At 42.3% G+C, this 24,699-nt stretch overlaps 3 protein-coding genes across 3 annotated transcripts; 1 reads left to right on the top strand and 2 right to left on the bottom strand.

Annotated features, from left to right (window-relative positions):
• Positions 1 to 7: 7 nt before the first annotated feature.
• On the bottom strand, positions 8 to 7,127 carry LOC139408343 (aldehyde dehydrogenase 7 family, member A1). Its single transcript, XM_071152104.1, has 18 exons — positions 6,815 to 7,127; positions 5,787 to 5,840; positions 5,303 to 5,368; positions 5,121 to 5,201; positions 4,769 to 4,892; positions 4,059 to 4,191; positions 3,761 to 3,805; positions 3,490 to 3,567; positions 3,248 to 3,345; positions 3,100 to 3,141; positions 2,834 to 2,928; positions 2,597 to 2,681; positions 2,355 to 2,461; positions 1,894 to 2,010; positions 1,609 to 1,706; positions 1,268 to 1,341; positions 1,111 to 1,186; positions 8 to 782 (listed from the first exon to the last, which is right to left on the bottom strand). Exons 1-18 carry the CDS (start codon positions 7,109 to 7,111, stop codon positions 728 to 730), a joined length of 1,725 nt encoding a protein of 574 aa, XP_071008205.1. The 5' UTR covers positions 7,112 to 7,127; the 3' UTR covers positions 8 to 727.
• A 4,882-nt stretch (positions 7,128 to 12,009) lies between these two features.
• On the top strand, positions 12,010 to 16,237 carry LOC139408344 (phosphorylated adaptor for RNA export). The gene is made up of 5 exons (XM_071152105.1): positions 12,010 to 12,146; positions 13,602 to 14,230; positions 14,406 to 14,526; positions 14,754 to 14,837; positions 14,997 to 16,237. Exons 1-5 carry the CDS (start codon positions 12,042 to 12,044, stop codon positions 15,282 to 15,284), a joined length of 1,227 nt encoding a protein of 408 aa, XP_071008206.1. The 5' UTR covers positions 12,010 to 12,041; the 3' UTR covers positions 15,285 to 16,237.
• A 1,291-nt stretch (positions 16,238 to 17,528) lies between these two features.
• LOC139409845 (la-related protein 6-like) lies at positions 17,529 to 19,419 on the bottom strand. The gene is made up of 3 exons (XM_071155231.1): positions 19,309 to 19,419; positions 18,727 to 18,940; positions 17,529 to 18,575 (listed from the first exon to the last, which is right to left on the bottom strand). Exons 1-3 carry the CDS (start codon positions 19,332 to 19,334, stop codon positions 17,529 to 17,531), a joined length of 1,287 nt encoding a protein of 428 aa, XP_071011332.1. The 5' UTR covers positions 19,335 to 19,419.
• Between the last annotated feature and the right edge of the window lie 5,280 nt (positions 19,420 to 24,699).

Below are 24,699 nucleotides of genomic sequence, written 5' to 3' on the forward strand. Positions count from 1 at the left end.
AAGAGGAGTTGGATAAACCTTTATTTCAGGCTCAATGGTGCCCCTAGTGGAGCCAATATATGGCGAGTACACACTGTACAGTACTAACACTTGTTGGCAGGCATGTCGTTTGTTTTGCATTATGTAACAAATTGACCATATTAGGCTACATGTACCTTTACACCCCTTAATGAATCATGTGAAATGGGAAGTGATGTGATTCAACATTTGCACACATGTGCCACACACCAATATAGTGCTTGACAAATTGTTTTGCTGTCTGCAATAAAAATCTGATAAAATAAATAAACATCTTCCCAAAACAAAGGCATGATTTATTTGTACAAAGCACCTGGTACAGTATTAGAAAGCAGAGTCAAGTACTACAGTTAAGTGCCACAAACAAATTGCACACAACTAGGGTGGTTAGTTCTATGACCGCTTCAGCCAAATATAACATCTTTACAATAGAAAAATGGGAGTATTAATATTCCATTTCCAACCAACCCCTAAAGTCACAACAAATATATATACTTGAACCGCATTCCACCACCATGACCAACCCAAAACGCACCCGGTTGCCCCACTTGGCCAAGTTCAATTATTCTTCTGATTGTAAAAGTTGCTAGGACAGAAGTTTAGCATTTTGGAGAATAAACTATGCAAAGTCCAAATGGTTAGTTAGTGTTTTAGTTTCCCTTGTAGATTCATCAAGGTTGACTGGGTCCGGGTTCCTTGTGTGCCCGCTTCACTCAAATTTGATTCCTTGAGCTAGAGGAAGATCCTTGCTGTAGTTGATAGTGCTGAAGGGGGAGAAGAACAGTTAGAATAGGAAAACTGTGTCTATCAAGTATCCACCCCCCCCCCCCCCCCCCCAAAAATGCTCAATTACATAGTCTGTAGTCGTTACAACCCTCTATAAAAGGAGCATGATAACCCAAATATACAGACGGGAGACCCAGGTAAAACCATGGTTTATAGTGCGGTGAATTTGGGGCTTATGCGTTAAAGAATTTACATGGCAGTGTTCCAACTGTGATAGAGGGTCTGCCATAAAGATGAGATGTGGAACAAACTGAAATATTCCTGTGGGGTGTGATCTGGCAGAGAGCATTTATTTTATTCACTCACCATGTGGACCTTCTCATGTACTGCTTCCAAGAGTCGCTGCCTGACTCCCGTCCACCTCCTGTGTGTTTCTCCCCACCTGGAAACAAACACACACGTCAGCAGTTAGCCTAATGCAAACAGGGAAGCCTACAGACAGAAAGACAGATAGCCAACGCACCAAAGGCTCCTCCAATCTCAGCTCCGCTGGTAGGAATGTTGACGTTCACGATGCCGCAGTCCGATCCTTTAGGTCTAGAGGAAGAAAGCATCTTTCCAATGAATAGGCCTACCTCCACTTTCCAATGTCTACTATACCACTTAGACTAGATGCTATATTGCACTGTACACACAGCGTTGTGTACTGTGGTCCACCTGAGACCGTATTCTTGTTGTCCATCAAGTGGATCAAACCTGTTTTCAAGCTAAGACCCAGTCCTCAGCCACAACCCAAATCCCACTAACATTCAGGAACCACGTCGCCTCAGAAGGACGTCTTCATACACAACACCCAGCTCTTACCCTAGCCAGCGGAAGACTCGGCCCATGTCCTTGGTGAAGATGCTGCTGGAGAGGCCCTGCTTGACCTCATTGTTCCAGGCAAACGCCTCCTCCTCAGTCTGAGTGGACAACAGATAAAGAGTTAGCAAGGATTTGATCCCCCCCCAGAATAACCAAGAATCAAAATGAGCCTTCTCTGGTTTTCAACATTGCGCAGGGTACAGTTTACCTGGTTGAACCAGACTAAGTGCAGTGTTACGTCTCCTTTAACCAGGCTCCTGAGACAGAAGGTAATGGATGCCCTACCTGGAACTTGAGGACGTAGAGGATGGGGACGAAGGTCTCTGTGTGAACGATGGGCGCATCGTGAGCCAGCCCTGTGATGATGGTGGGCTCCACGTAGTTTCCAGGACGATCCATCACCTGGCAACCAAAACAAACTCTGATATTCCCACTTTTCAGCTTTTATTTGACAGCTATTGCGTACATTAGCAGATAACGGTTTGTGGTCTTATTTACGGTTTCTACTGGGTTCCAAATTGATCCATTGATAATTTGTGCTAGAGCTAAAAGAGTAAAGGATTGTGTAGTGCAAGTGTCATTTTTCAACTTAAGGTGTGTCCTCTTATAATGGCATATAAACATTACTTTTATTTAAACAGGTTTTTCTCATTGAGATAAAATAGATTTTTAAAGAGTGACCTTTAGACTACATAACAGCCCACATCACACAGAGGTGCTCTATGTACACAGCAGGAGCACAGTACCTTTCCTCCACACACTACAGTGCCACCCTGTTGCTTGGCCTGTTCGATGGCTGCCAGGTACTGGTCCACAGCCTGCTTGGTGTGGAGCGGGCCGTACATAGTGCTCGCTGTAGGGGAAAAGGGGGGCGTCTATATTAAAAACATGCACCATGTTATTCACACTTGTATTGTGGTCACATGTTCAGCCACCTTAGTATGGAAGTTGAACAGAATTTGCTGGTCCATTTTACAGAAGCACTTACGGTCCCAGGGGTCTCCAATGCGGACTTGTTTGTAGGCTTTGGCTACCCTCTCCACCACTACGTCATGGATGCTTCCGTGCAGCATCTAAAACAAAGTCATCAGTAACTTTAAGGAGAAGGGGAGTATAAAATAATTTAAACAAGGCCTTGGATTGTAGTTCAGAGTGTGACTGCTGCATGTGTGCGTTTCATTGGTCAGATATGAGCATAGTGGTCTATATGTTGCCGTCAACTTACCAGCCTCCTGGTGGTGGTGCAGCGCTGTCCAGCAGTTCCCACAGAAGCAAAGACGGCAGAAGGCACCACAAGGTTCAGATCAGCATCCTCAAACACTGAAGACACACATATTGCCAACTGAGAAACATAACCGTATATACACACTTCCTGAGAAATTAAATGGACAGGCTATTATTCTCAGTCGTAATTATCATACCATTCCGTGCTAGCTACTCGGAGGCAATTCATATATAATAATCAACAAGCTAGTGTTTTCACGCCCTTACCTATGATGGCGTTGTTCCCGCCAAGCTCCAGCAAATTACGACCTGTACAAAATTAACACTATTAAGTAATCTTTAAAAAAATAAAATAAAGCAATGCGTCCCAAATGTGGTCAAGTTTGGTTGAGAGGTGAAAAAGGTGCCGACTCACCAAACCTCTCCTGCACCAACATGGCCACCATCTTGCCCACGTGGGTGCTGCCAGTGAATGAGACCAGGTCGACGCGCTCGTCCTTCGACATTGCTGTGCTGTGGGGTCGAAAGGGAAAGACTAGTGTAAGAAATATGTTGGACACTCCCTCTTGCCTACATCCAATAAAATTCTTTTGTATTTCTAGGGAGTAGTGTACCAGGAGAAAGGACAGAAGACCGTCACTAGGGGAGAGGACTCACCCGATGTCAGCGCCACCGCATGTCATGGAGCAGATGGCACCTGGCAGGTTGTTTTGCTCCAACACCTCAGCCACGATTCTGTTGGAACACGCACGGACACAACTGAGCACAATCCAACTAAATCCTACACATCTGTGTTGCTGAAAAATGGTTTGGTGGTCTAATTGAGCCTCGTCTGTAGTCTACATTCTCTCTTCAACGTGACAGTAACTAAAATAAGAGAATTTGCATTAACTCTTCAATCTCTGATAAAATACCCCAAAACACCTACTTGGTTACAGCTACACTGGTTAGAGGGGTGGTGGGAGCTCCTTTCCTAGAGGAAAATCAACAAACATTTCAGAACTGGAATAGGAGCTGTGTACATTGCCATAATGTGAACCTGATTCCCTTCAAACAGGTTTGAGTCCTTATAGCTTAGACTTTGTCCCCTTGCAGAAATTATTTGCGACATGGTGTAAACATTAAAATACATCACTAAAATGAAACTGGCAGAGAAAGACTATCATCTACACACTATCATCTAAATTATGTAGAACAGTTAACAGTGTGAACCTTTAGGCACTCACCAGAGGCAGACGTTGCCACAGATGAGGGCGATGGCGTTGTTCCAGCCGTAGACGGCCACAGGGAAGTTGAAGGCTGTGATGATGCCCACCAGACCGACAGGGTTCCACATCTCAATCAGCGCGTGGCCCGGTCCTAAAGAGACATCACATTACTTCAAATTGACCAAATTGTATTTAACACCACCATTTCCTATCCCAAGATTCTCTAACATCCAACTACGGTCCTGGAAAAGTATTGGGTGTGCAGGCTTGTCTTCCAGTCTTAAAAAAAAGTACCTTTATTTAACTAGGCAAGTCAGTTAAGAACAAATTCTTATTTTCAATGACGGCCTACAAACAGTGGGTTAACTGCCTGTTCAGGGGCAGAACGACAGATTTGTCAGCTCGGGGGTTTGAACTTGCAACCTTCTGGTTACTAGTCCAACGCTCTAACCACTAGGCTACCCTGCCACCCGTGGGCCCGTATCCACAAAGCATCTCAGAGTGCAGATCTAGGGTCAGTTTAGCCTTTTTAGATTATAATGAATAAGACTACAGGGACAGATGCTAGATATGTGGCCCTGTTCACAAGTTTGTGGTGAGCAACTGATGAGCAGGATCGAGTGTGTTCGAGCAGAAATGGCGCAAAAAGCCTGCACACTTTTCTTAAACCAACAACCACCCTTCGGTAAATAAGACAATATTTAATGGATTGTTAACTGCAGACTTACTTTCAGAGGGGAGAACTGGACCGCCGATCATGCGAGACAAGCCAACAGCGTAGTCACAGACGTCAACGTATTCCTGCACCTCGCCGACTCCCTCAACATAGATCTTTCCCATCTCCAGGGACACCTACAAACAGAAAACAGTTTCCCTTTTGAGCACTGGTCTATTTTGAGTACCACATCCCTTATTAGCATGGCTCTGTCCTGTCCCCTGAAACACCAAAAGAGACAAGCTCTAGCATGGTAGTGTCAAAGTCTACGGAGCTGCTATGAATCTCATCATCGTAGTTATGTTGCCCTTTTACTGTGTGATTGCAGCCAAGACTACAGCGGTCACATTTGTGATAGGTCTTACCAAACTGCCCAGGACTTTGATCTTTTTCCTCAGTGCGTCACCAATCTGACGCACAATCTCTCCTCTTTTCGGGGCTGGAATCTAGATTTGACGAGAAAATGTGATTTTTAGTGTTGGCGTGTTCAAAAGGTGAAATGAAATGAGCAATGAAGACACATTATTGGTTAAGCCACCATACTTACATCTGCCCACACCTTCCAGGCATCCCTCGATTTCTGCACAGTTTCTTCATATTCTGCCATGGTTGCCTGAACAAAGGAAACAGTATCCAGTAACTTCACTACATTAACGTTTTGCATTGGGGTCAGTAAGGCTCCTTTAAGAGACTTAAAAAAATAAAGTATGTAAAGTAATCCAGGTCAGATGATTAATATTGGAGTTTTGATCTTTAGGGAAGCATTATGAATATAAACCTGGTTTGGCTCGAACAAGTAACAACTGACGCCTTGAAGACAAGGCCATTCAGAAGCTTTTGGAAAATGAGATAGTCGGCCATTTTAAACAAACAATGTTGACATTTGGGTGAGCAGAATTGAACAGAAAACCACAATTGGGGCCATGCACAATTTCTATGTTAAATTGCCAAATGGTAGCAGTGGTTTATATATTTTTTTAATGGTGACCGTGGTATACTCTGATAGAACTGTGAGACCTTATTGACATTACCTGGCGTACTCTGGCGATGGGCTCATTGTTGGCAGGGCAATATGAGGTGATGACCTTGAAGAAAGAACACCGATTAGAACACCCCACCACAGGAGCAGGGAAATTATTACTGTATACAGTTCACAGCCTTTGAATTGGATACTTCATTGCTATCTGAAGCCACTGAGATAGCAGTGCACTTTTCAACACACACTGTCCCCTACTTATACTTGACATTATGTAGCTTACTCTTTATACGTTAGTCTATAAAGAATACAGTAAAAGGGAATGGTGTCGATGGGTTATACCATGATACTGCCTGACAATTGCATTGGGGGTTAGTGAGTAAATTAAAATTACTAAGTTTTCAGTACAATTGAATCAAATTCAACCTTCTATCATATCTGGCCGATAGGTGTCACTGTAGGGTAAGACATGTGCAGTGCGCAAAAGAAAATATAAACGATAAAAGAAAACTGTAGGAAGTTCAGTTTACATTTACAGTGACTTCATAACTGCCTCGTTAAGTACTGTATGTCTGTAAGTGTCATGTAATAGTTTGACAGCTGTAAATCTGTCGCACGGCTTTTTGTTACCTGTAGAGACCATGTGCTAGCTAGGTAACGTTATGCTAGCCTAGACCGCGTAAAGTAGGTTCCTGTAGTCTCAAGAAACTCGACGACGTGTCTCGGTAGCAAAGTAAACCAGCTACCTAGCTAACTTAGTTTGCTATGCTAACCAAGTACAGTGGAGACATATTCGCTGAAACATAGCTACTGAAATAGGTTGAATTTGATTACTAACGCTACATTGTATAACCTATCAAATGTGTCAATGAATTAAGAAACTCAAAAGTCAAAGCAACAAACTATTCGGACAAGTTTGCGTAACATTTTGATCTGTCTCAATTGTCAAACTTGGGCTTTTAGCTTAACGTACTAAGCAAAGTCTACTATGTGGCCTAGTTGGCTTGCCGATAATGTCTGGATTTATATTTAGAATTCAGGACCCACATAACGTGTGCTAGCTAATCCCCTTGCATGTTTTACCTCTCCTTTGCCTCCCCAGTTCCCGTTGTAAACACCGTCATTATCCTCACTCAGGCCTAATTCTTTCAACCAGGCATATTTGGGCTGGTTTATCAGAAGTGTAGACATGGCTGCTGATTGTTGGTAGCTGATAGTGAAAAGTTTCTTTCGAAGGGCCCAGTGCCGTACAATGGTTAATGTGAAGCAGCGCTGCATGGTTGGATATCCGGTGCAATAAACGGCGTGCTCCACCAGTTCCACTTGGGCCTCGTGACATTCGTCAGTGATTGGTCCACGCGCGGCACCTCCTTCAGACATAATTTGTTAGTACTATCCGGGATCCTTGGGGCGTTCCAACTCTAAACCTATTATCTTACCCTAACCCAGTAGTGTAAAGTACTTCAAAGTACTACGTTTTTGAGGGTATCTGTACTTCACTTTACTATTTATATTTTTGACAACGTTTAGTTTTACTTCACTACATTCCTAAAGAAAATAATGAAATTTTCACACTATACATTTTCCCTGACACCCAAAAGTAAGTAGTCATGACATTTTGAATTCTTAGCAGGACAGGAAAATGGTCCAATTCACGCACTTATCAAGAGGTCATCCCTACTGCCTCTGATTTGACTGACTCACTAAACACAAATGCTTCATTTGTAAATGATGTCTGAGTGTTGGAGAATGCCCCTAGCTATCCGTGAATAAATAACAAACAAGAAAATATTTGCATCTGGTTTGCTTAGTATAAGACATTTTAAATTATTCATACTTTTACTTTTAATACTTAAGTATATTTTAGCAATTACATTTACTTTTGATACTTAAGTATATTTAAATCCAAATACTTTTAGACTTTTACTCAAGTATTATTTTACTGGGTGACTTTCACTTTCAGTTGAGTAAGTTTTCTATTAAGGTATCTATACTTTTATTTGACAAAAGTATGACAATTGGGTACTTTTTCCACCACCCCCCTTACCTTAACCATTTTACATTTCAACTTCAATGGGGGGAAGGATGTCCCTAGGACTCTAGACTGCAAGGATACCCCCTCCCTCCCTATTCATGACACAAACTGTTCACACCCCTCTTCTTGGTGGAGAGAATTTTGCTTATATGCTGCAATTCTACATATTTTGTCATGGGTTGCAAAGAAAATGTTGACCTTTTGAAGCAAATTGTCTTGCAATTCTAAACATGTTCCCATATCTAATGGCCGTGACTCATATCTCTTTCCCTAACTTTAAGCATCAGCTGTCAAAGCAGCTTACCAACCACTGTACCTGCACACAGCCAATCTGTAAATAGCCCACCCTACTACCTCATCCCCATATTGTTATTTATCCTCTTCCTCTTTTGCACCCAAGTATCTCTACTTGCACATCATCGGCACATCTATCACTCCAGTGTTAATGCTAAATTGTAATTATTTCACCTCTATGGCCTATTTATTGCCTTACCTCCCTACTCTTCTACATTTGCACACACTGTACATAGATTTTTCTATTGTGTTATTGACTGTACGTTTGTTTATGTGTAACTCTGTGTTGTTTTTGTCTCACTGTTTTGCTTTATCTTGGCCAGGTCGCAGTTGTAAATGAGAACTTGTTCTCAACTGGCCTACCTGGTTAAAAAAAGGTGAAATGAAAAATAAAAATATCAGCCAGGGAAACTAATTGTTTACACTTTATGATAGAACATTCATATTTTTGTTACCGGAATTGTTAGGATTTACTTGTGATCACTACAAAACTACTTATTTTGCTCAAATAAAGATTGAATTAAATTGTGTTTTCTTTCAAAGATGGGCCTGGCTGAGAATATAACATTCCGTTGTCTACCTGAGTGTGGCGCTGTTGGGCGCATTTTCTACATTATCTTGTGGCCATAACAAAACAACTTGTTTTATTTACTCAACTAGAGATTGAAATAAATGGTGTTTCTTTAAAAAGATTGGCCTGGCTGACATGAAAACAAGGATCCACAGACACAGAGGCTGATTACCTTTCTGCACATGTCTTTATTTACAATGCTGGCTACCATGGTTAACACTAACACAGGACATTGAGTGCTAACTGAATTGACTCAGAAAAGTAACAGAAGTAGGCCTACAGCATCACAGAGGTCAAACAGGTGTGTGTTAGTCAGATTATCCAGTGTCCACAGCAATACTATTAATTATTCTCTACCCCCAGGTCTTGTGCATTTTACATTTGAAGAACACCAACTACAGATACACTTGCTTGTTTGAGCATCTCAAAGACTACATTAAATATAGAATCAGTTTGACGAGGTGAAAAACATATTATTTTACTGTTGTAACATGCAGTGGGGAGAATTCTATTGTCCCTGTCTGGAGCCCAGGCTTTTGCCAAAGATGGTAGTTCTCATCTTTGGACCACACATGCTTTGGATTGCATTTTGCTGAGGCACTTGTCTCTCTCTCTCTACATCGGTCAGCTACATTGGTTACCAGAGTGGGATCCTTTTGACACGCCTATGGGGCCTGGGCACACAAATGCTCTTAGAGAGAAGGTTGATGACACTTCTACAGTTTCTATCAGAGGCCCAGGCTTTTGGCATATAGATGGTAAATATTTAGCTAGTACTGTGAAAATGCGTGCACCATGAATTCTTGAATTGAAATTTAATTTACTGAAACAATCTCATCTGAATACATTCAAATCTGTTTCTCTGAAGTTAGTGACAATGTAACTAATGATGACAGTAGAAATAAAATGTCAACTAAACAGTTCAGTTTGATTTATTGTAAACATCATAACTGTATTGATGCTCTGTGATGGGAGATTCAGATTAATTTAAGCTTTATTAGCATGAATGACAAAGACACTATCGAAGTCCGATAATGACATCAACAATAACAGTAAAAATAAAAAAAAATACTACTACTACTAATAATAATCATAATAGTGATGGTGATTAGAGAAAGGGGATACCTTCAAAAAAGTTTATTGAAGGATATAAGCACTTTGTTACAGTGGGACTGTAAATTGATACAATGTTAGACTCCATAAGAAATCCCGCTATGCCCTCCGACGAACCATCAAACAGGCAAAGCATCAATACAGGACTAAGATCGAATAGTACTACACCGGCTCCAACGCTCGTCGGATGTGGCAGGGCCTGCAAACTATTACAGACTACAAAGGGAAGCACAGCCAAGAGCTGCCCAGTGACACGAGCCTACCAGACGAGCTAAATAACTTCCATACTCGCTTCGAGGCAAGTAACACTGAAACATGCATGAGAGCATCAGCTGTTCCGGACGACTGTGTGATCACGATCTCCGCAGCCGATCGGAGAAAAAAATTTAAACAGGTCAACATTCACAAGGCAGCAGGGCCAGACGGATTACCAGGACGTGTACTCCGAGCATGCGCTGACCAACGGGCAAGTGTCTTCACTGACATTTTCAACCTCTCCCTGTCTGAGTCTGTAATACCAAGATGTTTCAAGCAGACCACCATAGTCCCTGTGCCCAATAACACTAAGGTAACCTGCCTAAATGACTACCGACCTGTAGCACTCACGTCTGTAGCCATGAAATGCTTTGAAAGGCTGGTCGTTGCCCACATCAACACCATTATCCCAGATACCCTAGACCCACTCCAATTTGCATATCGCACCAACAGATCCACAGATGATGCAATCTCTATTGCACTCCACACTGACCTTTCACACCTGGACAAAAGGAACACCTATGTGAGAATGCTATTAATTGACTACAGCTCAGCGTTCAACACCATAGTGCCCTCAAAGCTCATCACTAAGCTAAAGACCCTGGGACTAAGCACCTCCCTCTGCAACTGGATTCTGGACTTTCTGATGGACCGCCCCCAGGTGGTAAGGGTAGGTAACAACACATCCGCCACTCTTATCCTCAACACGGGGGCCCCTCAGGGGTGTGTGCTCAGTCCCTTCCTGTACTCCTTGTTCACTCATGACTGCACGGCCAGGCACGACTCCAACACCATCATAAAGTTTGCTGATGACACAACAGTGGTAGGCCTGATCACCGACAACGATGAGGCAGCCTATAGGGAGGAGGTCAGAGACCTGACCGTGTGGTGCAAGGACAACAACCTCTCCCTCAACGTGATCAAGACAAAGGAGATGATTGTGTACTACAGGACAAGGAGGACCAAGCACACCCCCATTCTCATCGACAGAGCTTCAAGTTCCTTGGCGTCCACATCACCAGCAAACTAACATTGTTCAAGCACACCAAGACAGTCGTGAAGAGGGCACGACAAAACCTATTCCCCCACAAGAGACTGAAAATATTTGGCATGGGTCCTCAGATCCTCAAAAGGTTTAACAGCTGCACCCTCGAAAACATCCTGACGGGTTGCATCACTGCCTGGTATGGCAACTGCTCGGCCTCCAACCGCAAGGCACTACAGGGGGTAGTGCGTACGGCCCAGTACATCACTGGGGCCAAGCTTCCTGCCATCCAGGACCTCTATACCAGGGGCGGTGTCAAAGGAAGGCTGTAAAAATTGTCAAAGACTCCAGCATGCCTAGTCATAGACTGTTCTCTCTGCTCCCGCATGGCAAGCGGTACCAGAGCGCCAAGTCTAGGTCCAAGAGGCTCCTAAATAGCTTCTACCCCCAAGCCGTAAGACTCCTGAACAGCTAATCAAATGGCTACCCAGACTATTTGCATTGCCCCCTCAATGGAACGCTGCTGCTACTCTCAGTTATTATCTATGCATAGTCACTTTAATAACTCTACCTACATGTACATATTATCTCAATTACCTCGACATGGTGTCCCCGCACACTGTACCGGTACCCCTGGTATATAGCCCCGCTATTGTTATTTACTGCTGCTCTTTAATCATTTGTTATTCTTATCTTACTTTTTTTGTTGTATTTTCTTAAAATTGCATTGTTGGTTACGGGCTTGTAAGTAAGTATTTCACTGTAAGGTCTACCTACACCTGTTGTATTCTGAGCATGTGACAAATAACATTTGACCTGAAGCGTGCTGGGCCCATAACCTAGAGGTTACTATTTTTCAATTTTCATTTGTATAGTAACATACCAGCAAACTGTAGTTAAATAAATATAAATACCTACAATCTATAATTACACGGGTATTGTTCATGTATTGCTTTTGAATCACAAACTATAACAATTTAAATATAATTTATCAAGAGGAAAAAAGTTGTGACGTAGATGTGGGTACTTTTATTTACTTCCGAGTAAGACTGGAGAAATGGCGGGTGTTAACAGAGATACAATGGATGATTTGGAGGATGGAGAGATTTCTGGATCAAACTCTGATTCAGAAATGGGAACCACGGTTGACGTTAAACCCCAGGTAAGAAAATAATTAAATCAGACGTTCTTAAACATTAGCAATATGGATTGTTTGATTCTGCAAACGTGGGAATGGAAGCAAACGTTAGCTAAAGCTAGCTACGTTCGCGACTCTAGCTTTGCAACGTAGCTACAGCACAAATTTAAGAACAGTCTTTAGTTACAGTTTGCTAGAGGAGCACGTTGTCCACAAAGATTGTTATATATTTTTTGCAAGTCTCAGTGGTCCCAGTGCATCGAAAGCGTGTGCTACATTTAGCTAGCTAGCTAGCTAGCTTGCGTTGCTATGGTGTGGCCACTCAAGCTAATTTATGCTGCTGCATTTCATCTAAAGACTCTTTTTTTTTTTTTTTTTTTTTTTTTTTTAACTAGGCAATGACTAAACTAATGACTAATCTCGGTTATCTAGAAGTACAATTATTGCAAAAGTGTCACTTCGCATGAATCTGTCCACGATAAATTAACTGTTACATGTCAACTACCGGTAATGAGAGGAGCCTACTACTTTGGTATTAAAACCTGTACAATTTTATGTAAAAATGTAAATACCCAAAAGTAATTATTTATCATGAGGGCCATAAACAATACCTAGTTATACTGCCAGAAATATTAAAATCGCACCTTTCTGGTATGAATAGCTGCTATAAATTGCTGAGGTAATCACTTTTCAGGACTCCAGTACACAGTACAAATATGAATATACAAAAATGAAAAATCGTACATTGTTTTCCTATTCCACAAAGTGGGGGGAATAGAGCTTGAAATGCTTTCTAAATATAGTTTAGACATCTATTTAGAAAGGACTTACTATACTATTTCACCTTATAACTGTAAAATACAAATATAACTTACAACAGAGCATTTTCTGCCCAGCGTCCTCTGAGCAAAGCAGAGACGCCATTCAAATGCCTGCTGACTCAAACACCATCGGCTTTAAGCACCGATTCATCCCTTTGTGACGAAGGGAAAGTGGTCTTGTGTCAATTCTACAAAATTATTTGGTATTTTTCATGTTGAGAGCTCTAAATCCATCTGAGAATATCACAGTGAGATTAAACTGATTTTGCTGCCATCTCTAGGGTCTCCTGTTTCATATCCAGTATTGTAAGCGGAGCTGCGAGTATCACAGGCGAAGGAAATCGATCCTTTGTCTGGATAGGCCAGAAAATGTAACATGTCACTCCTTATGCAAGTGAAGTGTCAGATTTTACATACTGCATGTCAGATGAGAGAGGAGAATGGCATGTGAAGTGGGACCAAGAGAGCATCCACGGAGTGCACAACTATTTATTTTGCCCATTCACAGAGCGCCCTGTATACACACACACACACACACACACACACGTAGGTGGGAATCAGTCCAGAACCGCTCAAAGTCAGGCGTACCAGACTTTTAAATGGCCTTGTATAATTAAATCTGAATGATCTGACAGTCTTCTCTTCTCTTACCAACTAGATGCCTGCAGCAGCTCCTGTTTTCAGTGGCCAGTCTTTCCAGAGTAGGGCCCTTCCACAGACAGCCACGTCAGCCACAAGCTACCGTAGCACAATGAGAACCGCGGACTCCAGCGATAGCGAACCAGACTCGGATGAGGACGCAGCAGTGTGGAGGCGGAAGCGGCAGAAGTGCTCCAACGCTCCCCAACCTGCCCCGGTCCCCACTCCCCACTTCGGAGCCCCCCAGGCTAACCCAGGCGGCCGCAAAGTCAACAACATCTGGGGCTCTGTGGTTCAGGAGCAGACCCAGCAGGCAGTGGAAGCTGAGCTGGATTTCCTTGGTGTGGATGGTGCCATTAGCATGGCCAGCAGGCAGGTGGAGACCTACAACTACGTCCTGGCCCGCAAGCTCATGGAGAAGGAGAGGGAGGAACAGGAGCCGGGTGAGGTAGCCATGTTGGACACTCAGCTGGACGAGTACATGAAGCGTGGCGGGCCGGCCGCCGAAGAGAATGGAGGCGGCCATTTTAAGAGGAAGCGATCGGCCAAAGAGAGGCTGGGCCCCAGGGCTGAGATGGACATTGAGGGTCGGTATGAGATCACAGAGGAAGACCCAGACGACAGGGTGATTGAAGAGATAGCCCACAGGTGAGCTGGTTGGTTGGAATGTCTCGGCTATTTCATATTTGGCCATATGAAATGTTTGGCTTGCCATGCGGGCTAAATAAAATGTCATTATTTTCTTCTTTCCACAGTGTCAACAATATCACACAGTCGTACAATAACCTCATACTAACTTGCGGATCCATTTTCTCCCCTCAAGGCTACAAGAGCCCAAAAAGGAATTGATTGAGCGAATTGTGAGAGTCATTGGGAAGAAGAAAGCAATAGAACTGCTTGGAGAGACCGCCACACTTGAGGAAACTGGTGGTGTGTACATTATGGTATGCATCTGTTCTTGTTTCAGTTTATGTGAGAGATACAGCTGAGTTAATTGACAACTCCTGTTATATGATATCCATAATGTCCCAATTCTCATCGCAATGAATCATCACTTGTGTAACTGCATGCCTTTCTAAAACATATTTGAATTGGTACCCTTATGCTAGATTGTTCTGTAACCATTTGTTAAGTCTGTGTGAAATGATTTGATATGTTCACCTCACTGTAGGATGGCAGCAGGCGACGGACTCCTGGAGGGGTGTATCTCAACTTGCTGAAGAACACTCCCAGTATCTCTAGTGAGCACCTTAAGGTATGACACTTTTGAGACTGTAAAATCAAGTGGCTTTTCATGCACTTCTCTAATCCTGTCCACTGAATCAGTGTTGGCTTATCTTTTTTTTCTGTACTCCCTATATGCACACACTACATTTACTAATCACATTTCTGTAAACATTTCATTTTTAAATAGGAAATATTTTACGACGAAACCCAGAAGGAGTACAAGGGCAAGAAGTCAGCGCAGAAGCGAAGGCGACACGTGGTTGCCAAGAAGATGAAGCAGGCCATCAACACACTGAACCTGCAGGAACACGACGACGTCTCCAGAGAAACGTTCGCAAGCGACACCAACGAGGCCTTGGAGTCTCTCGAGGTGGTTGCCGAAGAGGAGGGCCAACAGGAACCGGAACCAGAACCTGCCATGGGCACTGAGGACACACCCGTAGTCTACAATGCTGCCGACCTGGAGGTCTTTTGATCCAAAATGGCTGCCCAGTGTCTGAACTTATGCACGTCCCAATGAGGACGTCCCATGAGGCTGTGGCATCCACTGTGACAGGTGGACGCTGCTCAGATACAAAATGGTGAATGCACTGTAAGTTACTGTCCACAACAGCGCTATGTAATACTAGACCTTCATCCTCATGTTTGTCTAACAAATGAAGTTGTCTTCTTTATCAATCAGTTGAAGACCAAAGCTTGCATTAGTAACGTGCTTACAGAGCAGCTAGTTACTAACCACAGATACCACCTGACTGATAATTTCAACAACAGAAAATGTTTTTCTCCATAAATGGATACCAACCCCTCATCTATTTGCATCCTGGAAAGCATAAGATTTAGTATGGCTTTTTTACTAATGCTCTGTTTGTCCACAATTTCAAATGTAAAGTAAAAATAGGGCAAGAAATGTGTCACCACTCCAAAGGAATGGCAAAATCAGTATGCCAGCTACAGTGCTTGCTATCTACTGTATATGTTTATAGGGAGTATTTGTTTGTGAGCTAGTTGGATTGAACGGGATCTGAGTGTTTGTCATGTACAGGGGAACTGCACAAAGACCAATCCTTAGAAGTAAGATCAAATCCGGTTTGAGATTTTTCTTTAAGTAAAATTTGTTTGTTCGACCCTTTTAAAAGAGAGAATTTGATCACACGCCAGTGATTTTGAGTGTTGTGAAAAATGCATGCATCTTCAGAGGACCCATGGTCTGTTTTTAATTTGTTTATGTTGAGATGGGTTTGGATTGTGTTGTGAGATAAAGCACTAAATTGTTCCAGTTTCCTAACCCATTGCTGCCCCTCCCCCCTGTCTCTGGACAAGACATCTCGGAAAAATAAATATTCTGTGTTTTAACACATTCCTTACATAAAATATTATTAAACTCATTCATTGTCCACCCTTTGCTTTAATACAGTATGATGTAATCAATTGTATTTTGATTTGTCTTATTTCTTCACATCTGAATGGGTAGTGTACACGATTCAGACTGATGTGTTATCTTGCCCTGTGGTGGTCATTGATTGGCCAGTAACAGATATGGGATGGGAAATTATGCTTTTTTTTTTGGTCCCCTACTTTTCATACTAATGTGGGTTTATGATTGGGGGGGGGGGGGAGTTCACAGTAATCATGTAAACACTCCTCAGCCATTCAAGAGACTTCCCGTCGTACATTTTAATTGACACGCCGAAATTGGCAACAAAAGAGCTCTTATGAGGCATCATTTTCGTCATTGTCAAACCCCTTTGTCGGCTTTTTGAATCAGAATAGAAGCCCTTTGCTGTGGTGCAGGGACTTGACACAGTACTAGAGGGCTCAGACAGTTTCTCATGTTGTCATGGCAACATTCATATGGGCAGTTTCTCATTCAAATCGACATACTAAAGTTTATATTCAGGCTATATTCTAACTGGGCTATACAAATAGCTTTTCTTCACTAGAGCACAGTGCAATGTTGACCTGCACTCAGTCAAAACAGCAGCTGTTTCAAATCATTTCTGGGTAACAATGACCTTACTATGATTGCTTTCAATTAAACATTGTCAAAAAGAAACAAAGCTTCTAAGCAAAGAGCAATTTTTCAAGCAAGAATTTTGCTAGGCATGTCTGGGAGTGGTCTGATTGGAGAGGGGAAAACTAGCTGTTATTGGCAGAGCGGTTTGGAACTCTTATTGGTCTATTAACTAATATACTGCCTGGTGATGTCACCAAAATTCCCACCTAAACAGGCAGAACTTTCAGGTGGCTTTTTCAAACAGCTCTTACACTAACAGGCCATTACCACGTTATTATTATTCCAACCTCATAGTGTCGAAATATATATAAAACACAAGAACACGAGTGTTTTTGACTGCACTGGGCCTTTTAAGAATATTAATAACTGTAGCTGAGTCATAGAATGAGGAAAGATAGGAAGTTAAGATATAGTCACTGTGTGGGTAGATGTTGAGATGTTAGCCACAGGATTTAACAGCATAACAGAAGTCCTAGTCCTTATAGCAAGTTCAATGGAGATACTCCATTGTAAGTACATCTTAGTCCAGAACTACGCACTTTCGGGATACTGTCCCTAAATGTTATTTCTAGAATTCACCTTCAAGATGCTTGTTACAATTTTTCTTGCACACAGGTCTATACGAGACTATAAAATAAAATCTATACAATTCAGTAGATTACTTCCTAAAACATAACAAACAACATGAACAGCATTGGTCTGAGGTCATGTCTTGAGGGTGTACTGAAGTGTTCTTCCTACGAAGGAGCTGGGAAATCCTCTTGTCCCATCTGGCCCGTAGGGGAACCGGATGACCCCGGGGGGAAGGGAATCCCCCATTAGGACCCTCTTAATACCCAGACGACCCTGCTTACTGCTGCTGCTGTCATCCAGGGGGGAGGTTTGCACCGCAGCCAGTTTACGCCTCTGGAACCAGAGACTGCTGCTATCGGCCGGGTTCTCGTAGTTGCGTCGACTGAGATCCGGGCTGGTGTCAGGGCTCCTCCACATCTCGGAGGCCAGGAGCGGGGAGACCCGCGGAAGGGTGGGCAGAGGTGCCCGGAGGACCCTGGGGCTGTGGTAGGGGCTAGAGCGAGGGCTGTCCCAGGGGCTCCTGCATACCTGGCCTGAGGAGAACCTAGGCATGTGCATCGGAGAGGCCATCTCGGATTCGCCAGACGAACTCCATGCAGAAGAGTCTTCCCCTCGGACCTGGAGCTGCTCCAAGCAGCGGTTGGCGATTGATACACCTTTACCGGCACCTCTGTTCTCAACGCAGCCTCCCAACTTATGCCCTGCTTTCTTTTTCGATGTCATCCCGATCAGGACGACTCTCACAAAGTCCTCGGACTGGGACAGCTGGTGGTAGGCTCTGCCGGCGCCTTCCAAGTCCTCATACTCTACCAGAACACTTTCCTGGGAGCACAGCTCAGGGTACCTGTTGGCGAACCTCTGGACTTCCTGTGGGAGCTCCTTCCCCGGCCGGAACACCCTCACTGTGCAGATGCTTCCAAAGGGCTCCAGGAGAGTGATGGCCGCTTCCATAGTGCTCCTCTGGGGTGCAGGGACGTCTTCATCACCGCCATCGCCACTCGACATCAGCTCAGCAGAGATGTTCCACATAAACAGAAGTCTGCTGGGCACCTGAACCAAGAGGGACTCTGGTACTGGGTCTTTGCGACGGACCTTGTTGCCCTCCTTGTTGACTTCTAGTTTGGAGGAGTAATTTAGGGCGTAGGCTGTGACTCGCCAATCTTTGGTCAGAGGCTTCATCTAATAGAACATGGATGTAAATGTCAAGTTAATATCTCAATGCCTTGATATAAAAACGTGTTATAACAAAATTGAAGTCAACATATTTAAAACAGGATATTTTTTTTAAATTGCATTAGTTGGAATATTAGGGAAAAGAAAAGTATCTCACCTTTTTAAAAGATGTCAGCAGCTTTATGTTCACATAACCCATTTTGTTTCTTTTCACATGTTTTAAAAGGAATGCATCTTTTGCTAGATTTTCATCGGAAAGATAGTGTTCAATTTGGGTCACCATCTTCTGTGTAAGATCAGCATCTGGAGGTGACCAATCATCCAACTCCATGTCTTTATAATTTTCCTTGTAAAAAGGTCGGCAGATAAATCTAAGAGAAATCATGTAAAAAAAAAACATTTTAAAATGATCTTTCAGACCACAATTACCATACTGTATGATAACAGTATTTAAATGCATAATTTCCTATATTTTGTTCAATTAAAACCACATTCTGGAATCTGTTTACCAAGACTCAAATAACCATAACACCATGGAGTATTGGTTATTCTGGGCATGACAGTTATACAACGAATAGGATCATAAGGCATAGGCCTATATTCTTCAAGAGTCAATGTCATTCATTGATATCCCAGATTGTGCATTCAATTGAAGCCATTCAATGACCAGACATACCTTTTAATTAGTCAACTTGTAGGCAAATTAAAACAACATAAATTCATAGATAATATGACTTGCCTGTCTTCAATTATGGGGCTCTCCATTTCTGCTCTCCGTCCCTGGTCCTCCTGAACATTAGACTTTTCTTCTTGCTTTCGAAAAGCTTCTCTGACGAGATAAGTCAAATTTCCCCAACTACAATCTACTTGCAGATACAGGTGTTCATGTCCTCCCCATGACCATTGCGAGCCAATTTATAGTCTCGAGCCGCACCGGTCAAGTGGAGACTGCGGGGGCTGTCATCACGAAGCAGCTCTCGAGTTTGTGTGGTCTCAAAATAGGCTACACTTTTCAATTGTCTGACGAGCCATTCAAAATAACTCTTAACAGGATATCACCAAAAAAGGATATTGCTTCCGTCTGACGTTATTGCAACAATTCAAACCTTTCCCAAGGAGGCACAACTTGGTCATAAAGAAACGGATGTTCTTGAAATAAAAGAAACAAGAGAAAAGTTATACCAGACAAATGATCTCAGGAACGGCCATAGATGGGTATAATAACAGCCATGAAATGTAACAGTATGTTATCCTTTTCGGCAGCTCCATATGTACCAAAATGTATTTGAGGGTTGGTCCCCACTCTCTTCAGATTTTGAGATAATTTAGATTGCTTCAATTTGGCAACCGGTATTTATGTTTTTTTTGTTGCTTTCTGGCATCACCTTGATATACACATATAATTAGACCTATGGTATTATACAGTACTGTAAAAATATATGTTTTTTTACATAAAAGCAAAAGAGAGTAAAGAAAACTGAATGACAATGCCTTAAGCAACATTGTTATTGTACAAGTAGGCATTTTATTATCCTTTCCATACAGACATTATCCCACACCATATATAAATAGTCAGTGCTATCTGGGGTCTTTGGGACATCCATACCCTAAACTCTTACCCTAACTTTAATCCCTACCTTAACCTTAACCATAGCCCTTACCTGAACCTAACCTTAACCCTAAACTTTACCATATAAAATGTCAACTTCAATGGGATAGGGATGTCCCAAGGATCCCAGATAGCACAGACCATATATAAATAACTATATCATGTGCTGATACTTATTATATAAAGCTTTATTAATATAGAATACCATACAGCACTATTGGAACAAGAATAACACCCTAAGCCATTTCTAGTATCCTTGTGTTTTTTGCTATCATTGTTATGATTATTTCATAATCACTTTTCACTTATTCATTGTCTTGAGTTAGCCTGTTAACTAAACCTGTTAACTCAACCTTGAGTTAATTCAACTCTTCATTATGCACTTGTCCTTCTTTTACTGTTGACAAGCAGCTGGAAAACATGACAGTATCTGATGTCCAGCAGAGGGACTCAAACCTCTGTCCTTCATATCTCTCTCTCCATCCATGTGTAGCAAAATGAAACGCATATGTTTATTAACAGTATACAACCTGGTTATTTTTACATTTTATTGAACCTTTATTTAACTAGGCAAGTCAGTTAAGAACAAACTCTTATTTACAATGACGGCCTTCCCTGGCCAAACCCTAACGACGCTGGGCCAATTGTGCTCTGCCCGATGGGACTCCCAATCACGGCCGGATGTGATACAGCCCAAGATCAAACCAGGGTCTGTAGTGACGCCTCTAGCACTGAGATGCAGTGCCTTAGACCGCTGCGCCACTCAGGAGCCCTGTAATTTTTTTAAACAAACATGACGCCACAAAAATACATCAGCCTAACATCATTGCAAACAGTTCAATTAAAATTTTCAAAAATAAACTAAAATAGCTTCATAACAAAGAGCAATTTCTCAAGTAAGAATGTTGCTAGGACTGTCTGGGAGTGGTCTGAGTGGGGAAACTGAAAACGACCTGTTATTTGCATAGAGCTTTGGAAGTCTCTTTATTGGTCTATTAACTAATTTACCACCTGTTGATGTCACCAGGCAGGCCAAAACTCCAACCCACCAAAACCGACTGAAATTCAGAAGTAATCTGTCCTCCAGCCCCTCTGAAGAGGACAAACAGTAGAATTACAGGCTCTGGGGTCTCCTCCTAACAGTTTGTTCACAGTAAATTACAGCACAGGCGGCACAAGCGTGCTATAATGGTGGGTTTAGTAGAACACACTGGCTTATCTACAAATCACCAACTCTAAACTGCAAGCCGACAGAACAGAGGTCTCTGTCCTGCAGCCAGCAAGGACTTTGTCAGACATGCTTAGTTGGCAAGTTGGAGCTTTGATACCGTCGAAGCTATGGTCAGATTTTTTAGGAAGTTCAAAATTAATTGTTGTTTCTCAGTAGTTACATACAGTACATGCACTTAATTAAGTTACTTCATAAACTTAAGAGGCATTAAGCTTTCAGATGTTTACAGACGCAAACTTTGCAAGTATAAAAGTTATATAGTTGTTATAAACACTGAACAAAAATATAAAAGCAACATGCAAAAATTTCGAAGATTTTACTGAGTTACAGTTCATATAAGGAAATCAGTCAATTGAAATAAATTAGGCCCTAATCTATGGATTGATGACTGGGAATACAGATATACATCTGTTGGTCACAGATACCTTTAAAAAAAGGTAGAGGTGTGGATCAGAAAACCAGTCAGTATCTGGTGGGACCAACATTAGCTTCATGCAGTGCGACACATCTCCTTCACATAGACTTGATCAGGCTGTTGATTGTGGTCTGTGGAATGTTGTCCCACTCCTCATCAATGGCTGTGCGAAGTTGCTGGATATTGTCTGGACCTGGAACACACTGTCGTACACGTCGATCCAGAGCATCTCAAACATGCTCAATAGGTGACATGTCTGGTGAGTATACAGGCCATGGAAGAACTGGACATTTTCAGCTTCCAGGAATTATGTACAGATCCTTGCGTACATTATCATGTGGAAACATGAGGTGATGGTGGCTAATGAATGTCACGACAATGGGCCTCAGGATCTCGTCACGGTTTCTCTGTGCACTTAAATTGCCATCAATAAAAATCTAATTGTGTTCATTGTCCATAGCTTATACCTGCCCATACCATAACCCTACCGACACCATGGGGCACTCTGTTCACAACGCTGATATCAGTGAACCGCTTGCCCACATGACGCCACACACGCTGTCTGCCATCTGCCCGGTACAGTTGAAACTGCGATTCAACCGTGAAGAGCACAGTTGTGAAGAGCACAGTATGCGGTTGTGAGGCCAGTTGGACGCCAAATTCTCTAAAACGACATTGTAGGCAGTTTAGAGAAATGAACATTCAAGTCTCTGGCAACAGCTCCGGTGGACATTCCTGCAGTCAGTATGCCAATTGCACACTCCCTCAAAACTTGAGACATCTGTGGCATTGTGTTGTGTGACAAAACTGCACATTTTAGAGTGGCCTTTTATTGTCCCCAGCACAAGGTGCACCTGTGTAATGATCATGCTGTTTAATCGGCTTCTTGTTATGCCACACCTGTCAGCTGAATGGTTTATCTTGGTAAAGAAGAAATTCTCACTAAGAGGGATATAAACTAACTTCTGCGTACAATTTTAGAGAAATAAGCTTTTTGTGCATATGGAACATTTCTGGGATCTTTTATTTCTGCTCATGAAACATAGGACCAACACTTTACATGTTGCATTTATAATTTTGTTCAGTATAGTTGCAAACTATAGCTTTGAGAAATTTGTAAAATAACACAATTTAACCTGTTGTGTTCAGTGGATGGGATTCGGTTTACATAATGTAATTTTGGCATAGCACCTCATAGTAAGGTATGTTTCGCTTTGAATATCTAAACACACTAGAAATTCCAAAACCGTTGTTCTGCTGACAAGATAATTGAGGAAGTTAATGTATAACTTTAAAGGTGATACTTGAGGAATTGAGGGGTGAAGTGTTCAGGACAACTTTAGCCTAAGGTCAATGTAAACCTACAACATGTCACACCTTCTAACCTCTCCTGCGTTAGCAGCTCATTTTGTTGTCTGAAATGGTTAATGTTGGCTTCTTTCACCTATAAAGTAGTTCAGGGAGCTGGCGGTTCATGGGAGATGGTCAAACAATTTAGGCAAAACAATTGCAATGTGCAAAACACTATAGAATTCCCAATTCGTAAGCATTTCACTGTAAGGTGACCTGGTGACCTGTAACCTGTTGTATTCTGCTCATGTGACAAATAAATGTGATTCATTTGTGAGGATTGACTGGTATGTAGCCAACACACTCCCTTCTCCTTGGCCAGGGCCAAGGGGGGCTTGTCTTGGAATAGGAGAACAAACGACATGATACTTCAGCTTGAGATTAGATATTTGGCATTATCAGGGAGCTTTCAGGGAATGCTCAATAAGATATTCCCTTCTTTGAAGGGAACTGGTCTCGCGGACTAGCCTATGTTTTATCCCACTCTGTTCACAAAGTTGGTGATAAGGCAGAGGACATTTATCAGGAATTCCTATATCTTATTCTGTAATTTCATAATCGCAAAGCTTTAGGATGCAAGTAATGCCTAAAAGCAAACACCGCACATTCTATGTTATTGTCATGTGTGCTCCCTCTCTGGCATCTAGGTCACCAGCCTGCTTGTTGTGGCGCACACCTGTCACCATCGTTATGCACACCTGCGTGTCATCAGACTCATCTGGACTCCATCACTTCCCTGATTACCTTCCCTATATGTCACTCCCTTTGGTTCCTTCCCAAGGCGTTATTGTTTCTGTTCCTGTGTCATGTCTGTGTGTTGTTTGTGGTTCTTATGTTGTATTATGTTGTGGTTATTTATTAAAACACTCACTCCCTGAACTTGCTTCCAGACTCTCAGCGCACATCGTTACAGTTATGTCCTCTGTTGGAGCCATAGGCCTCAATCATTACACAATCATTTATTTTGTCTCATCCAAGAAGGCCCACTGTGCAATTACATAATGTATTAATCAGGATCACTACTTAAATTGATGTTATTAATCAAAAGTAGAATCATTACTAATCTACTGTTTGGTCCTCTTGGATATGCGAACAAATAGAGGTAGGCCAAATTGTCATTATAGAGGTAGGCCTAATTGTTATTATAGAGGTAGTGCTAATTGTCATTATAGAGTTAGGGCTAATTGTCATTATAGAGGTAGGGCTAATTGTCATTATAGAGGTAGGCCTAATCGTCATTATAGAGGTAGGCCTAATTGTCATTATAGAGGTAGGCCGAATTGTCATTATAGAGGTAGGCCGAATTGTCATTATAGAGGTAGGCCTAATTGTCATTATAGAGGTAGGCCTAATTGTCATTAGAGAGGTAGACCTAATTGTCATTAGAGAGGTAGGCCTAATTGTCATTAGAGAGGTAGGCCGAATTGTCAGTCAAATGTAAGATGGCGACTACAGTGGATAGAAGCTATTTTATGAGCTCCTGACCAATTTGTGTGTTTTTTTTTTTTTTACAGTTATCTAAAAT

The sequence above is a fragment of the Oncorhynchus clarkii genome, chromosome 5 (genome assembly GCF_045791955.1).
Source record: "Oncorhynchus clarkii lewisi isolate Uvic-CL-2024 chromosome 5, UVic_Ocla_1.0, whole genome shotgun sequence".
NCBI classification, from domain to species: domain Eukaryota; kingdom Metazoa; phylum Chordata; class Actinopteri; order Salmoniformes; family Salmonidae; genus Oncorhynchus; species Oncorhynchus clarkii.

Coding starts and splice junctions, on each gene's coding strand:
- LOC139408343 (XM_071152104.1), bottom strand. CDS start 7,111: ATGTCTGAAGGAGGTGCCGCGCGTGGACCAATCACTGACGAATGTCAC. Junction 2,682..2,833: donor GCACCACCACCAGGAGGCTG/GTAAGTTGACGG, acceptor ACTTTGTTTTAG/ATGCTGCACGGAAGCATCCA. Junction 1,342..1,608: donor CGAGTCTTCCGCTGGCTAGG/GTAAGAGCTGGG, acceptor TTCTTCCTCTAG/ACCTAAAGGATCGGACTGCG.
- LOC139408344 (XM_071152105.1), top strand. CDS start 12,042: ATGGCGGGTGTTAACAGAGATACAATGGATGATTTGGAGGATGGAGAG. Junction 14,527..14,753: donor CTGGTGGTGTGTACATTATG/GTATGCATCTGT, acceptor ACCTCACTGTAG/GATGGCAGCAGGCGACGGAC. Junction 14,838..14,996: donor TCTCTAGTGAGCACCTTAAG/GTATGACACTTT, acceptor ATTTTTAAATAG/GAAATATTTTACGACGAAAC.
- LOC139409845 (XM_071155231.1), bottom strand. CDS start 19,334: ATGGAGAGCCCCATAATTGAAGACAG. Junction 18,941..19,308: donor AGCCCCATAATTGAAGACAG/GCAAGTCATATT, acceptor GATTTCTCTTAG/ATTTATCTGCCGACCTTTTT. Junction 18,576..18,726: donor TGCTGACATCTTTTAAAAAG/GTGAGATACTTT, acceptor ATGTTCTATTAG/ATGAAGCCTCTGACCAAAGA.